At 41.2% G+C, this 18,463-nt stretch overlaps 1 protein-coding gene across 1 annotated transcript in view; it reads left to right on the top strand.

Moving 5' to 3' along the window:
- Window positions 1-18,463, top strand: part of LOC138304273 (serine protease 53-like) — a 194,662-nt gene that overhangs the window by 95,601 nt on the left and 80,598 nt on the right. Inside the window, exon 4 of the mRNA XM_069244197.1 lies at window positions 8,105-8,388. Coding sequence (XP_069100298.1) covers window positions 8,105-8,388 — 284 coding nt within the window. The remainder of the gene's footprint in view (window positions 1-8,104; window positions 8,389-18,463) is intronic.

Genomic DNA, 18,463 nt, shown 5'->3' with positions numbered 1-18,463 from the left:
CTTATCTGTGAAACTGTCGTCATTACACCTCTTTTCACCTTCTAAGTTAGCCCATTCATGTTCTAAGACAGGACCCTCGAAGTTGTCAACCCAGCAATGGAGTCTAACAACCTTCATCATACCAGTAGAGATTCTGCAACCATCCCCCTTAACTTATGTTATCAAACAAACATGATCACAACATCACCATTGAAACAGAACCCCAAACAGGGAATGTTCGACAATAATAACCCCAACTCCTCTTGCCACAGTCGCCCATAGCATAGTCATCAGCACAGCGGATATACCCTAAGAAATAAGCATGTGAACAAGTGAATTCCTTGCAGAGAGATCAACTAAACAATGAATTCACCAGCAGTATCCTTTCCTCTAACCAACAGTGATGTCTTGGGTAGTCTCCCAAGCAAACGTCACGTTCCCAAGTCCAACCCAAGTGATCAATTAGGCTCACATCCATACAGAAAATAAGTATCAAACATGGTGCAGACAGGAAGCAATTACACTGCTAGCTAACGTGTCATGTTTGATGTTGCAGTAGTATTAGCTTGTTACTTACAGGATATTAAAATGATAAAACCGGGCACAAGCTAATAATGAAGTATTTTAATAATATTTTGCTTTTTTCGGTGGAATTGTTTTTGTTTTGAGTGTATTTTAATTGTCAATAACGTTTTATGGACATTGGTCTGATAATTTATTTTATTTACTACCACTACAAAGAGGGCTAATCAAGCACACTAACACACTCTAATGTCAGAACTAGGGACGTAGACCATGCCTAAGAATTCCCCACCCCGGCCCGTCCCAACAGCACCCAACAGTTCGTACCACAGGCTCCTCCAGGAGCTCAAAGTCGCCACTGTCGCCACACTGTGCATCAAGGATTCTGGACTTTTATGCCCCGCACTTCAGGCCATTTTCCCCATCTGGTTAATCCCATGGATCTGGTGTGCAGGTCTTGATTTACTGCATTTCTTCTCACCTCAGCTGAATTTCAGCCCCCTAGCCAGACCTCCTCTGAAAGTGGAAGGAGTGACCTCAGCCATAGTACAGTGTCTTCTTGGAAACAGCATCATGTATTTCAGGCAAATCTCATGCAGTTTATCTTAAACTGAATCTGCCTTTGTCTCTGCGTACACTGTGTAAAGCCAAGGGATAGCTTAGTGTTGTCAGAAGGACCAGGCAGCCTGCTGAATTACACCTCTGGCTCTTTATTTAAGTGCCATTGCATGGGTCGCCATGGCAGAGGCTCCAGGGGCAGAGGGGCGACTTGACCTGGCGGCCCCTTTCCACTAAAATGCACAAAAATATCTTTACTGGCTGAAATTTACACGGACTGCATTTACCAGAATGGAGTGGGGACCTTTGCTGAGATGCAAGCAGCGTGCACCTCTCCCAGCACTGTTAGTGGCAACTTACCTATGAGAATGAGTCCTAGCACAATATATTAAAATATTCTTTTAGGTGCTATTAAGGTTTTTACAATTAAACACAAGCTTTGCAGCATGCTATTTCTTTCAGGCTTCACAGACCAAGCAAATGCTTGTAAATAAACATATTAAGAATACTTTTACCTCTTAGAATTCAGCAGACTATTTGATAATGACAAAATTAATTATTTAACAGTAAAGGATCTAAACATATATCATCTTAGTATCTCGTTAATACTTCTAGAACCCTTAGCTACTTGGGTAGGTTTAGTACCAGGCCTATGTCTTTTAACAATATAAATTTTCCATTTGCCACAGCTCGAACATTCGTCACTGTATATCCAGACTTGCGGAATTTACTATGTGCTTTTTCAAAGCTTATTATTTGCAAGTCTGGTCGCATTTTCAATCGGTTTCAGGTAAACACTTCTAAGAGGACCATGTTGTAGTTTACATAATATTACGTAATATTAGGCTTTTTGCTACGAAAATAACAGCCTTTCGCCAAGTGGCAAATGGATACCAAATACTGGTACATCTATGTCATTCTCTTTCATGACACATGTAACTTCTCTTTCAAATGTTGGAACTGTTAGTTGATGGCATGTTTTAACTGAGAATGTAAACCCTTATATGTTTCTGTTTGATGACCCCCAACAGGGCTATTCTCTTTTTTTCTTAAGCATCTTAGCACACAGTTTGCGATGAAAGAGCGATTGTTCACGGAAGAAAATAATGATTTTGTTCTTTTTAAAATTTAGAAAAATGCTCTGTCAGTAGTAAAATGCTAACCTGAAAACTTCAGAACCCCTATGTCCAAAATGCTCCGGAAGGAAATTAAAGATAGAAGAGTTGCCAATTTCCAATTAATTTGTTTTCAAAATAAAATATGTTTTCAGGCTATGATGAAAACAATCCAAAATATCTGTTGACATTCCACAAAGGCGACTTTGGTGCCTCTTTGAATCTACTACTTTACAATTATCCATAATTGTCCTATAACACCTTTTCAGATAACACTGTTACAAAATTCATAATATGAACTATAATTTTTTGCATTGTTCCTCTTCCGGAGAAGCAACGTTTCCAAACATGCCTCACTGACATTATGACATATAGGGCCAAATGTAACAAAGGGTTTTATCCATTCTGTGTCTATGGGTAAATGCATTAGTACAAATGGCCCATACTTCATTCTTTCTTGACAAGTTATGCCCTTTGTTCGAAAAGCATTGTACCTCCAGGGAAAACCTCAAATCTTCCAAGCTACCATATGCAACTGACTTCAAATGAGCATTGTGTGAGGAATTCCCATAGGATCCAGCAATGATTGAAGTCGGAGAAGGAAAACCAGAAAAATCCTTCATAACCCCCATCAATTCTAAGAACCAAGATAAGATCAATTCTGAGTGATGATGACAAACTGAATGTGCATAGCTTTACCTGCCAATCACTGCGGAAATCATGGAAAGTGACAACGGTGGAAGCTCTATTCAGCAGCCATTCCTGGAGAAACCCATCAACTCTGCTATGTCTGAATTTTTTTAGTCCAAGCAGTAATACCAGAGATCTCTCAAAACATTTACCATTTAGTTAGAATGTGTGTAAACCTGTTTTTAATGCCTGAACAGCAACAATTTTGTTAATTCTCTTCAGAATGGTACAACTGCTGACCATTTTTTCCCCAAATGTTTTACTGCAAAATCCCCTATTAAAATTTCCAAATAATTTACATGTAGGGAATTTTCTCGAACAAACCATTTCCCTCTAGTTGTCTGGCTGCAATTCCATGCTCCTGAGTCCAATCAGCGTGTTTTCATCTCCTACATTATGGGCCTCAATTACAGTGAGTTGGTAAGGGGAGATCTGACGAAAATGTCGACCCCTCTCTTAACCTCCCAGCCCCATTTAGAGTCGGAAGACGCACGCGTATTCTCCTGACAGAGCCTCAGCGGTCTTTACTTTGGAAACCCTCTGCAAGTAGCTTATTTGCTATTAAGAGCGGGCCTCCTGACAGTATTTACCTTATTCATAACCGCTGTACCAAGCATGGTGGTCACAAACAGGAAAAATCAACAGTGCCACCCCCTCCCCACCTCCCACCAAGCCTTTGGACAACACTTCTAAGACATCAGGGCTACTGCTACTTTGCTTTACAGACACAAGCCTGCATTGGGTGTTTGTAAAACAACAAAAAAATAAAATACATTTTGTAATATTGCCTAAGCCTGGCAGTCTGGCAGAAATTACATTTCTTCTGAAAGAGCTCCCACTGTGTAGGCGAGAACATTTTGGTGGAAACTCCCAGTTGACATGCTACTGAACTTCAAATAAGGCAAGCCAGCCTCTGGTTACTAACGGAGGCCTTTTTAAGCAGCCAGAGTTCCTTAAAGCAACCGGGCTGCTTTAAAAAATAAAGTTTTCTATTTTAGAAAACTACTGTGACAGCCAGTAGTGGCCCTTTCGACCACGGCCTCCTCCCCCCGAAGCTGTCACCCGATTCCCAAAGTGGAAGGGGTCCAAAAAGATGAAGCAGTTACCACCCAACATGGAAATTGGTAACATAATAATGGTTTGTGACTGGAATTCCAGTCACAAGCCACTAACACACAGGATACCGAATCTAACTTTGGGAATGATACCCAAAACATGCCCCTTCCAAATTGCGATTTGATATCCATTCCTAAACTCATTTACCAATTTGGGAAAACGTTTCCAATTCACTAAATGGGTTTAGTATGTTAGGAAAAGGGGTTTAGCATTTGAAAACCCTCCAAGTTACCAAATTGAAGGGTTTTCAAATTATAAAATCCTTTGTACATCTGGCTTGGAATGACCCTCTGTGTCAATAAGTGCGCCATAATTAGTTTTTCGATACTATGCTTTGAAAACTCATAACTACTGCCTATTTCCTATCAAGCTGTCACCACTATTCTAAAGGAAAGGGAAAGGGTGAATCAGTTACCACCCAAACATGGAGCCTGTAACATATCAATGTTTGTGCTTTGAATTTCGGTCGCAAACCATTGACCCACAGGATACTGAACTGAAATTTGGAAGGAACCAAAACACAACCCTTTCATATTGCATTTCATTATCCATTTCTAAACTTATTTAGCAGTTCAGGAAAACTTTTCCACCTCACTAAATGGGTATGGTACATTATAAAAACAGTTTCAGCAGTTGAAAACTCTCTGGTGTACCAAATCGTAGGAATTGCAAATTTTAAAATCATTTGCACTGCTGATGTGTAATGACCCTCTATGTCCAGAAGTAACCCATGAATACCTTTTTATGGGCGAGCGCAAAGCGCTCCGTCCATTCTGTAATCTCTCTTTGGGCTTCAAACCACGCCCATGCCATGTCAGTCACTTACATTGGTTCGTGGACTTGCCTTTTAAAATCCACTTGCTTTCATTTGTTAAAGGCATGCATACGTCATGCCTTTTCCGGTGTTTATCCCACCTAGACAGCACCGGTAAACTACTAAAAACATATGAGGCTCGATGTTTTCAGCCTTGGTTCCGGACTACTTTATCTGTTTATTTTCCACGCAGCGCGATCACGCTTTATTTTACATAGTGTGATCGTGCTACGTTTTTTTTCTTTACAACGCTAATAGCTCTAACTCGAGAAAATGCAAGACCAGTTGCATTGAAAATGCTTGTTGATATCATGCTTCCACAACTTCTAACCATAAATTCAATTCGTCACAAGCTTCCTCTTAAATTCCTTTAAAGGCCCATACCAGTTGACTTTCCTCACATACAAAATTCTTATTTTTTGCAAAAATGTATCCAGGAAAGGGCCAGGAAAAATTGGTTGAAGGGAAGAAGAAAGTAGGCCAATCCTCCTTGCTAACTTCCCCAGTGACTAAGGCTACCACTCCAAAATAGAAAACTTAAATAGCAATACATGAATCGTATGCAGTGCTTTAAATGGGCCGGTACTCTCCGGTACTGAGTACCAGCACTTTTTTATTTTGAGAGGGAGAGTACCAGCACATCTCAAGAAAAACGTTATACTTTCAATTGGAGAGTACCGGGACTTCTCAGAAACAAGTAGGTATTCTGGCACAGAGTACCTGCACTTTAATTTTTCCATTTCAAGCACTGATCGTATATCTTTAGAAAAGAAGCCACTAGCCCAAGAGCTTATTAAAGCAACTAACTGCAGCAGATATTACAAAACTGAAGGCACGTTACTTGCCAAGTCTTTTCTGTCCAAAGGAATTAAAGAATTAAAGATAATTCGGTTGACAAGGGTGCACAGGCATTGGAAAATATGTATCTATTAGGTCTAAACTTAACAATCAATCTCTCAGCAGATGCATGTCTCTAGGTGGGTAAATACCCACCATTTCAAAATGATAGGAAACCCAAAACTGATTAAAAGACCTTCAATTTAGAGCTAGTTTTAAATACTTCTTTTAACTTCACCACAGAAAAATGAATAAAGACACACAGCAGTAAGGTTCAAAGTGTAACTTGATCATCAACAGTTGCAAGGAGTCGAGTACCAATCTGAACATTCCCAAAATACAGACGTTAACTTGAGGTTTTCTATATTACAATATTGTATTGCACAAATGAACTACAGCCAATGAGAGCCAGATGCATGGCAAAACAGTAGGTTTAAAAAAAATCATTTAGCCAATCAGTAATCAGAAGAAATCATATGGTTATACATGTGCATTGATATATGAAATGTGGAACGGTTCGTCACTTACGCTTGTAACATTATCATTTCTTAGACCTTATGGTTACAGCACTAGTACAGCAAGTTCAGTTTCAGGCCTATGGGCCTCTGCAGGCTCTACAGGCTCCCTTATTAAGAGTCACAAAATGGAACCTGAATCAAAATGGATTCCATGCATTACCACAATATATTATTTATGTACCCTTCAACTGAAGAAATGACCTACTCTGGTGCACCTTTCACTAAACTTTCCTCAACAGCTACATTTGTTAAAGAATTCTGACCTTTATGAAAAAAATAATGGACAGAGGTATTGAACCCTAACTAGGTGGAGCCATACACCCGTTCATGTAACCCCAGCTGTCTGTAACACTCTCCTGTTCAACACTATATCCCGCCTTTTAAAAATAATTTTCTATCCTCTCTCCCATCTTCTCTGGTTAATTAATGAGCTGAAAGCTTGCCAGTGATCTGTATATCATGAATTTGAAGCCCTCTAAGGCTGATTCAGCCTTACATCCTTCCAAAGTCAGTTAGTAGAGTACCATTAAATAGTAAATTGGATGAAAGTTAACACTTGTTATTGACATTAATGAGAAATATAAACCGTGTGGTATGAAAACAAATTATTATTAATATTATTATTATTATTATTGGAACGGTGAGAGCACCATTGACCGCAATGGAGCAGCTCAGGGTCAATGTTATAACATTGGAAAGTTGAGTGTCCCATTGAACACAATAGAGTGGCTCATTGTCACAAATGTTATTATTATTATTATTATTATTATTACATTGGAATTTTGAGAGCTTTGTTGGTGACAGTGGAGCAGCCCAGTGCCAGTAATGGCTATTAATATAACATTGGTGTGTTGAACACTCCATTGAAGTCAATGGAATGTCTCTTTGTCAATAATGGTTGTTATTATTATTATTATTATTATTATTATTATTATTATTATTACTACATTGTTAATTTGAAAGCTCTATTGAAGACAATGGAGTGGCCCAGGGTCAGTTGTGGCTTTAGTATCATTACTACTATAATAATAATAATAATTCTTATTATTATGGTTATTATTATCATTTTTATTATTATTATTATACCACATAGGAATGTTGAGGACTCCATTAAAGACAATGGAATGGCTCAGGATTAATAATAGGATTATTATTATTATGATTATTAATTCTACTATTATTATTACTGTTACTACTAATACAACTACTATGACTACTACTACTACAACACAGGAATGTTGAGGGCTCCATTGAAGACAATGGAATGGCTCAGGGTTAATAATGGGATTATTATTATTATTATTACTATTATTATTATTATTACCACTACTATTATTACTGTTACTACTACTGTTACTACTACTAACACACAAGAATGTTGAGAGCTCCATTGAAGACAATGGAATGGCTCATTGTCAATAATAGCTATTATTATTATTATTATGGCGCTGTAATTTTGAGAGGTCCGTTGAAGACAATGGCATAGCTCAGGGACAAAAATGGCTATTATTATTAATAATATTATTAATAATACTACTACAAGGGAATATTGAGAGCTTCATTGAAGACAATTGAGTGGCTCAGAGTCAATATTGGACCTCCTCCTCCTCCTCCTCTGTTGCACGTTTGTCAAGAGCATTTTGTTCTTTGCATATGAGCCTTCTCATTTTTCCCATCCACAAATGTGGTTTGCATGCTGTAGAAAGGTCAGGGTTGGCAAGCTTTCTGCTGCCCTGTTGAGGCTTTTTGGCTTTGCCAATGTTTGTTTATCTTTCCCTTCCTCTCTTGCCCCTCCTTCATCTTCCTTTTATCTTTTAACCACGTCCTCCTGCTTGCCCAGCTCCACTCTCTACCCTTCATTTGCTTTATCTCTTCCCTCCTCCTCTTCATCAATCTTGTGTGCCCTTTTGGAAGAATAATGCATTGTACCAGTAATCGGATCTCTTATGTCCCAGGAACAAGACTTTGATGAACCCTGCTTCATGGAGGGCATACCTGGCCTTTACCACTCTGGGAGGTACACCTGGGGCACAGAGCGTGGAGAGAGGCGTGTCACAGATCATAGTACATGAGAAGTACACCAATTTCATCAATGGCTATGATGCTGCCCTGGTGAAGCTGTCCAAGCCTGTAGCCTTTGACAGGTCCATCCAACCGATTTGTCTACCACTGATTGGACATCACTTCAAACTCCGTAGCACCTGTTGGGCGACCGGCCTTGAGGACCTGCAGCCAGGGGGTGAGTACTACTACTGATCTATCCCACGTGGTGAGTACCATTTAGCTTAGGAGTCAGGGGGTTATTACAACTTTGGAGGAGGTGTTAATCCGTCCCAAAAGTGACGGTAAAGTGACGGATATACCACCAGCCGTATTACGAGTTCCATAGGATATAATGGACTTGTAATACGGTTGGTGGTATATCCGTCACTTTACCGTCACTTTTGGGACGGATTAACACCTCCTCCAAAGTTGTAATAACCCCCTCGATGTGTTTGCTGAGCCATTCCAAGTGGTGAGCAACATTCCTCAGCCATTTCACATTGTGAATGTCACTGCTGAAACAACCCTGTGTAAACCACACACCCAACATCAAATTGCGCTGGTGTAAAGGTAAACCGTCTTCAGACAATATAGCGTGCTTGTGAGTAATGATCACTTCAGCCTCTTGCCGAACATAAAGTAACTACTGTGCGTGATCCTTCCTGGATCTGTGTCACTCACCGCACAGCATCTTATTCACAACGGCGTTTCAATTATTTATAATCATATTCAAACGCTAGCTTGTCAAATACTCAGCATGCTGATACTTCATTCTGTTTAAAATTCATCAGCCTGTGATTAAAGAGTCCCAGTAAATGTCTGGGCTCCAAGTGAAGTAGAGGTGATGGGATATTTAAGGTGTTTAATCGAGATAGGGGTGAGGTGTCCCCCCCCACGCCCTGTTTAGCCTTCTGATTAAGGAAGAAGTGTGAAATGCATTAGGCTGTGGACATTTATTGGGGCTTTTAATCATTGGATGATGGATTTGAAATGGAACAATGTTTCAGCATTAGGGGTTTTTGACTGGTTATTGTTTGAATATAATTCTAAAGTACTGATAGGATTCTGTACGGTAAGGGACACAGATCCAGGAGGGAATGAGTGCAGCAATATCACTGCTCAGCCAAGGAGGTGAGTGCTACTGAAGCTGAGTTCTACCGGTGTTCTGAGCTACCCTTTACTATACAAAACTTGGTGCCCTGCCCCTTCCCAATAATAGCTGTACCAGGTTTAGTTCCCTAAGCCCACCTACCTCCATCAGCACTAGGTCTGGCTTTGTAGTTAGGCTTTTGTCTCTCAATCCCTAGCTCTTGCAGACTTTGTATCTTCAGCCCTCAATCTCCAGACTTGCCCTCCGAGCCCGTTCAACCTGCAGTAACCCTGCCATGGCTGGTATCTGAGCATTTCCAGTCCTTTCTGTGCCAGACATCAGAAATTATTTTTGGGAACGTAAAGTAGCACTACTACTCATAAATGCTTTCACAAAACTCCTGCCAGAGAGCTCCACTTATGGCTTCACCGTCTGTTATGTGTGAAGATCTTCTCGAGTGTGGGGAATTTCACAGCAGGTGGTCCTCATTTTAGTTCTAAATGTGGGAGAGAAGTGTAAGGAAAACGTGAATTATCTACTGCTAAACGAGTAGATTTAATCGAAACAAATAGGGTGTAGGGAGAGAGCTGTAAATACTAAAGCACACCCACAAAAGAATGATAATTTATATTCACCTCCCTTGCACCTAGATCTCCCACAGTAGTACTACTGACAAAACATACTTACATTTACTTCAGCCGAGAGCTGGTGTAATTCAGGCACTACACATGGACAAATACTGGTACTGAAAAATCAAGTTTCACTACTCCTTAACAAAGTACAAGCAATAGATAACACATATTGCAGCAACACTTTATGCTGTTTAACACACCTACATTTGCAAAGGGGGACAGTCAGGATTACACTACACCCATCAACAGGTAATGGGTAAAGGATTTTAAAACATCATTTAATCACAGACTGCTGACAAAAAAATCAGTACTAATACCTTCTATGCTTTATTTGCACTACGTTGGTCAATATCTTTGTTGTCTACTCACTCATTTTAAGTAACAAATATTTTAGGAGGAGAGCAATGATTTACAGGCAGAGGATCAACGTCTTATGCATGGAGAGTGGACACCACTTCTCACCTGATGTGATCCTTGACATGATTTCAGATTGGACTGGGAGCAGGTTCTCAATTCACATCCATCCTGCTCCCAGGCTATCAGTGCACATTGCCAAATTACCTAATGAAGTCCACTTTCTAGTCATTTGATCTTTCAGGAGGGTCATGGGGGGGGTCATGTGTTAACTAATCATGATTTTTGCAATAGGTACTGAGTTGAGCTGAGTGCACCAGGTTATCAATTGCACACACTTGGCACTTGAGACTCCCACCACCGAGAACTTCATACCTGCAACGGACATCAATGGAACTCCATCAGTCTGCAAGCTGCCTGGAATGCCAGGGGCTGCTTCACTGATGTGTACACTGGCCTTCCTGAGTGCACACAGGACACCTACATTTTCCAACAGTGATATCTTGAATGCTGTAGATCTCAGTAGCATGTGGCTACTAGGTAAGCTTAACTACCTCACACTAGGATTACATACATACCAAGGAAATTATATGACTTATAACTTCACCACATTAGAATACACATCTGTACTAGTTCTATTAAATGCATGCATGTGTACATTGTGTATTGGTGTAGGGTATTACGTTCTAAGAAATATTACATTTTGTTTTTACAGGTGATGCTGGCTATACTTTTTTCCTTCACAGCCTTCCACTTTCAATGTTCAACCATACAGCCTCAACTGAGGAAAATAGGGCACACATATGTACGTTTCATTGAATGCATCTTTGTTATCTTCAAGTCCATTTTTTGATAGATTGACAACACAGGGAGGTCACTCTAGTATTCCCCAACAGTTGTGGGTAAAATTATTGTATCCAATTGTGTGTTGCACAACATATCCGTACGACAGGGCTTACATGTAGTCCTACCCAATGAACTATGTTCCTGTCCAAGTTCCTAAGGTGGGATGTGGTACAGAGGTCAGGGTCTGCAAGTGCTCTTTCACCTGAGATGTGAGTTTGGCTGCTGCTTCACAGCAGTTTTCATGGTGTCAGACCAATGATCAGTGGCGGACTATGACACCACGTCCATAAATATACCATATTGAGCCAGCACCGTTGCAACACTTTCATGCCATTCAAATGGCAAGTCTCGCTACAACATACATACACTAACATCCCTCACTCACTCATTCATGGATTATATATTATGGTTATAATCATCATTCACACAGGAACAAGAAGTAGGCCATTCCTGTGCCATCCAAGGACTAACAAATAATTCACCTCTAGCCTCCTCAATTGACACCAACAGCCACAGAATTGCTGAGGATCTCAAAGAGAGGGCCACCAATTTCTCTGAAGAAGAATTTGAGATCATCGGTGATCGAGACATACTCTCAGCATTACTGGGGCATGGGACCTAGATGAGAAAGTCCGCGTACACAGAGACATAGAATGCCCTTGCGATAAATTACAGTGGTTGTCCAACGCCGAATACCCAAGGAGTGGCACGAGCACTGAAGACCTACGCGCTGGGCACGCTTGAAGGCATAGGATGTGCTGAGGCTATCCTTCCAGCCCCATACAAGGTACTCCATGCTCTCCCCACTGCAGCAAAGGGCCCTAAAAACAGCATGGCTGGCCCTCAACTCTCAGCTTGAAGCACATGAAGCACATGCAGCAGCAAGGTGGTAAGTTGCATGATATATTTTTTTAAGTTCTTGTGGCTTGAAAGTTTGTATTGTTGTCTGATGTGTAATATGTTTGTTTATGCCCTTGTTGTAAGTATTTCATGTTGTCATCTACAAAATGCTCTACAATGAATTTTATTTATCTATTCTGAATTTGTCTATTACATTTGTTTTTTAAACGTTTTCTATATTTTCGATATATGATATTGGCACAAAGGTCGTTTCTTTCAAATCAATATGTTTTTGATAATGTACTTGCCACATGCTCTTATTTTTCACAGTGATTAACTTTCTTTTGTTAATTTCACACACTAGATTTATTATAGGCGAATACGAATTACGTTTTAATCTGTTCTAATTTACATACATTTATCATTGTTACGTAATGTACATAACAACCATGTTATCTGTAATAGCATGACTATTATGAAAAATAAGAGCCATTATGTGTCCAAATAATACATATGTCTGCTGTCGCAAAAATAGTCGAATGTTGGGCTTACAATCATGTTTCTGTTCCTTTGTGCCATCATGAGTTAATTTCATGTTGACAGTCTCTTACTACATCATGTCATCCAAAATGATAATGTGTCATTTCTGTTTCTAAATCACACATGCAAAAATTATTTTTGACCATTGTGAAATATAGCAAGCTTCTTTTGTACTTTGTTAATCATAGTCACCGCCAGTTAACAGTGGCAGCTTCATTTTAGAGGCTTGCATGGTAAAGGGGATATGCGTATGTGACTGTCATGCATTGGCATGTGTATTATGATTTTATTATACATGCATGTTTGGTTTAGATGAAGAGGTGGGCAGCCACGGAGCAAGTGGTTTATCAGTGTAACCATAAGAGGGGGACCTCGGCCACTAGGTGAGCACAGGATGAAGGCGACAGCACCATCAAAGAGGAGGAGGAGGGAGCATCTTCCAGGAGGGAAGAGCGAACCCTCCCACAGGGTAACTCAGTCACAAGGTTCAGGCTGAAGCTAGACAGCACATGTCAGGAGGAAGAAAAAGATGGGGTGCCACCTGGTCAACAAGAACTAACATCTGTGGTGTCCCAGCAGCTGCCCCTACTTTTTTGGGTCCTGAAGCTGTCCTGTCCGTCAGTCAAGATGCTCCCACAATATGGGGTCTGTAATAGTACTCAGTGGCCCTGGAACTAGAGGTGTGGGGAATGCTTCGGCAACCCCATGAAACACGAAAGAGCTTAGTTGGAGAATTAACTTTGAAGGGACCAGTCAAATGTTTTTATTTGACATCATTTGTTGTGTTTTCAGAGCCAGCCTGCCAACCATCATCTATGCCTTTAGTGAGGTGACTTTACTGGCCTTCACCTTCACTGTGAAAAATGTTTTAGCAGCACTGGCTGTGCCCTTGTTACCCCTCCTCTTCCTGCAGGGCCTCTGTGGAAGAACAATGACTGAGGGTAAAATTCCCCTCGAACACAATCTGAGCCCTCATGGGGTGTTCCACATATGCCAACTCAAAGGAGTGACCAAAGATTCCTTCTAGGAGGGGATGAAACAGGTACTTGCCGGTCAGTAGGTACTCCCTGGGCACCTTCAAAAGGTGGCAGCAGAGGTGAAAACACTCCAAATGATGCATTCAGACAAGCACAAAGAGCTCTGATGCCTCCAGTCCTCCTGAGCTACATTCATATCCATGAGCTCTGTGTATCAATCTTCAAATAATGGCATTGTTGCTTCGCCCTCCTCTGCCCCTAAACCTAACACAATGTCTCCAGATTCTAAAGTGGTCAGTTCCGCTCTGCAACCTGATGTCCCTGCATCTGTGGAGGAGGTGCTGGTGGCCTTGGCCTTTGGAGAGGAAATGAATGGCAGGAACGGTGTCCCTCAGACTAAGTAAGCATTTTCAGGGCCTGATCTGGGATGGTGGATTGGCTTTATATATAATTTGTACTTTTGACTTTTACATTGACATTAGAAATTATTGTTGGACTTTTGAACCTTAATTAGTGCAAGGTAATTTTTTAACGTCTGCAGGTTGTCCATTATGTAGAGGGTTGCCGTCTTGGCAGTTTGCAGAGGAAGATTATCAAAAAGGGGAGACTTCCTCCTCAGCAAGGGTTTCTTTTCCCACCAAACATGAAGTGAACAGTCAAGTTGCCCCTGCTTTGGAAGATGAGGCTGTGGGTTGATGAGTGTCCTGAATAGATGGTATGAGAATTTGCAAATTTGTAGCTGCTGAGTAGTGAATTGCAGCCCATCGCAGTTGCCTTGGAAGGAGACTGCTTGCTTGTCTTAAGAAATGCGTCCTTTGGAGATGTCATACTGTTTGGCACCAACAATCTTATTCTTCTCCTTTTTCTCCTCTTGAGCCCGGGAAGCTGCAGACATAGCAGCTTTGAGGAGGATATGGGGCCAGATGTAGCAAATTTCTGAATTGCGACCCGCAAATTGGGAGTCAGACCGACTTGCAATTTGCGAGTCGCAATTCAGAATGTTGCATGGTGTCCCTGACACCATCTGTGATTCACAGGGGGGTTGCAAAGGCCCACCTCATGAATATTCATGAGGTGGGTTGCAATTTGAGACCCCCTTGAGAAGCGCGGCACTCACGGGGATGGTGGACTGCTGGAGACAGCAGACCACCATGTCTGTGACTGCTTTTAAATAAAGCAGTTTTTTTTTTTGTAATGCAGCCCGTTTTCCTCAAAGGAAAACAAGATGCATTACAAAACTAAAAAATGAAACGTTTTCGTTTCATTTTTTCAGAGCAGGTAGTGGTCCATAGGACCACTGCCTGCTCTGAAAAAATGTTTTTAATGCCATTCACAAAGGGGAAGTGGTCCCATGGGGACCCCTTCCCTTTTGCGAATGGGTTAGCACCCATTTGAAATGGGTGCTAATTGCGATTGCTTTGCGACCGCTTTCGCGGTCACAAAGCAATCTGGCATTGCACTGCGACTCGCAATTAGGAAGGGGATTCCCCTTCCTAATTGCGACTCGCAAACCCGTTTTGCGATTCGGTAACCAGGTTACCGAATCGCAAAAAGGGTTTTGTGCATTGCATACAGCAGTTTGCACGTTGCAAACAGCGAAATTCCCTGTTTGCGACATGCAAACTGTTTGCTACAGCTGGCCCATGGTTCTCTCTCACGATTGCATGCAATTCTCCACTTGTAATTAGCGAGGCATCATTTTCAGTCTCATCATACAAGGGGCTAAAAGAAAAGGCGAATACAATTACTAACTTTCAATTTAGAGATTGTGTATCGAGATTATACATTATTTGAGATCATTAGATGATACTATAGTGGTGCACAAAATATGCCTTCTTAGTGGACAGAGGGTCCCTGCCCTGAGGGTCCCTGTCCTAAGTTTAGCGCATAAAATGGCACTGGCATTGTACCATGTTTTGTGAACCTCTACAGTGACTAGACCTTTTTATCTGTATCGTTGAAAGTCATGTCTACTGACCCACCTTGTGTAAAGTTCCGCTGTTATGTTAAAAAACCCTGCACTGGCATCCTATGTTAATGTCAAATGCATGTGGATATATAGGCCCATATTTATACTTTTTTAGCGCCGCATTTGCGTTAAAAAATGCCGCAAATGCAGTGCTAAAAGAGTATAAATATGGGCCCTAGTGTGCATGTGATACAAGTATGGTAGTTGGACTTTGTGAGTGAGTCTGAATACTGAAGCCACTTTCTTGATAGTATTTGGTGGTTGAAGCTGAGCACATTTTTCTAGAAAGTATGGGGCCAGGCTCTGGCCCTAATCTAATAGCTCGTATCCAAGGAACAATACACTGAGAAAAGCTATTTTAGTTTTCTTTAAAATGAATTTGTAGCCTAAGGCAGCAAATCCTAAGACGATCCAATCGACCCTGGCAAGATGAATGTTGAGGTCGTCATCTGTGAGATAGATATCGTCCACATAGGACAACACCTCAAGATACATATCATGCAATATTGATGTTACATGGCAGAAAACAACCCTTGGCTATTCTTATAGCCCTGTGTTAAATGGCAAAAGCACGCTGAGAGCTGAATGAGAAACTCAGGTCCCGACTTTCATGCGCTACGTTCTGGCAGAAAAAAAACGTTGGAAATATCCAAAGTTGTTTTGTATTTCTTATGCACCATGTTGTTAATTAGTGCTGTATGCATTTTGTATCACATGTGCAGTTGTTTAAGTATCTGTAATCTAAGACTATTCTATATGACTGGTCTGGTTTTGCAACAGGGAATGACAAGTTATTCCTTGCAGAGACACAGGGCTCTATTACTCCCTGGTAGTCTAGTTGAGTGAGGATTTCCCTCACCGGGGCTTTAGCCTCATGTTTGACAGGCTATTGAGGTTAAGGCTGGGGTGTAGACCTAAGAGGTATTACATGGTAGGGGGAATCCTTATCCCACCCTACGTGGTTTCGGTACAGCGCGGGTGCCTGTCCCAAAGCACAGTCAACAGCATAGGCGCCCTTTATTGCATCTGGAACAAGATCTGAGAAAGAAGGCAAAATGACATCTTCTCTATGTGGAAGCTTGCGGATGTACTTGGGTGGTCAGTCTTTTTCTGCCAATAGGATATTACAATTAAGTTCTCCCCAAAAAAATACACTAATAGTGTGCTCTATGTCTCCCTCAATTTGAATATTTAAATCATAAACCCTGTTGGATGGGAGGATGCGTCCATCTGCAGTCTTGACTACAAGAAGGTCGTTAGTTGCTGTCACATCCAGATGATCTTTCATCACAATGGCGACAAATTGTGACTTCTGCTGCAATGTCTATCAGCGTCTCAGCCCGCGTCTTGTTCCTCAACAATGTCCTCAAAGTTGCTGGCATGTTTACCTGTTATTGCATCCACCTTTTTCTTTTTAAATTGGAGCTTCTGTTGGTGACATTTGTCCTCTTTCATGTGTGTGGAACGCTGTGAATTTTATTTCTGCTTCACGTAATCAGTGCGTTGCTCTGACCTGCCTGATCTCTCACTGTGTTTATCCGGCATGTCCTGGAAGGAATGAGAGGGACATGTATTAGTATATCTGTCAGGAGTCTTCAAAGTTTCTCTATTTTTGAGATTATATCTCGTTTCAGATCTCTTTAAAAGCGCAGAGTCTGCGCTATGACTTATTCTGTCTTTCTTTTGTTTTTGTTTATCCCAGCATTTTTTAGAACTGTTTTGTGCTTTTTTAGTACCGTCCTTAGGGGGATACTCTGAATCTCCAGTTTTTACGGCTTGACTCCCATACTATTCTGTCCTGTACTAGTATAGGTTTTGGAAATAATTTTCCGTGGTTGATGCTCCTGTTCCAACTGTGGAATCTCCTGGAGCCGTTGGCATGTAGCCAACACTACTGCTTGTCCTTTAATGTTACTAAGTATTATTGAAGAGACTGTGTCGAAGTTACGCATCAGTTTCATCCCCAAAACCAGGGCTGGAGCAGCCCCGTGTTCATTTTGAATTTGCTTTAACACTTCTGGTAAGTTGGCAAGTGTCGGGGTACTATGCGTTGTAGTGTAAATTGCAGCGCAAACTGTACCCCATGTGGTGCAGTCGTCCATTGAGGGAACCATTCTGAATGGCAAGCACATTGTAAGAATTCTATGTTTATCTTGGGATCCTGTATGAGGTAGCACTGCTTCCAGCTGGTTAGTTTTTTGTGCTCTGCAGAATGGAACCTATCATGTTCCGAGGGCACCTTGCCCATGATAGAATATACTGATTTTGGTTAATCCCAGTAAGGACCGATTGGTGTCCAGCTGGTGCCGCCTGTGCTTGGGTAGTGTATGAAGATTGCATTACGAACTTAATGAGTCATCTGTATAGTGCTACTACCTCATTGTAAAGTGTACGTATGTTGGCTACTTCCATAGACTGTACGCCAGGATAGGGTGTGTATGTGGCAAACATGGGCCACATTGGTCCATCATTACTTAAGGGACCTAATTTCACCTGCTGTATTACATGTGGTAGGGTGCCACAGAACCCGTTTTGATAGTCTTGGTATGAAAGCAACATCTCTAGATAATGATAAGCTTGGTACCATTGTGGTATGTTCGATGTTTTTCATATGTGTAAAATCTACATGTTGTCTGGAAAGTTGACCTAGGAATAGAATGTTTCTCTTTGGTAAGCCTCATAAGCTTCCATGAAAAAATGTGACATCCCCACTCTCATCTGTTAAGCCATGGACTTCTAGATGTTGTTTTACTGTGTGTTTGACATTTGCTGGAATGTCTATTGTGTTAGCCATGTTGAATAAAGAGTACAGAGAAGGAATGCCAGATGGGGAGAATCCTTTTTTAAGTTCAAGCTTGAACAACCTACAGCCCATGTAGGTGCTCCCTGTTCAGTTGAGGAGAATTACCCATAAGACCATGGACATCTCTGTATAATGGTACTTAGGGTACCTGCTGTGTGTGAGACAGAGATACTCAGGATATCCGTAAATTAGTGCCAAAACACCATCGTTGGTAGCGCCA

This window comes from Pleurodeles waltl, chromosome 7 (assembly GCF_031143425.1).
Source record: "Pleurodeles waltl isolate 20211129_DDA chromosome 7, aPleWal1.hap1.20221129, whole genome shotgun sequence".
Lineage (NCBI taxonomy): Eukaryota > Metazoa > Chordata > Amphibia > Caudata > Salamandridae > Pleurodeles > Pleurodeles waltl.
The sequence above is the reverse complement of the archived record's forward strand: the minus strand, read 5'-3'. Positions and strand labels throughout refer to the sequence as shown.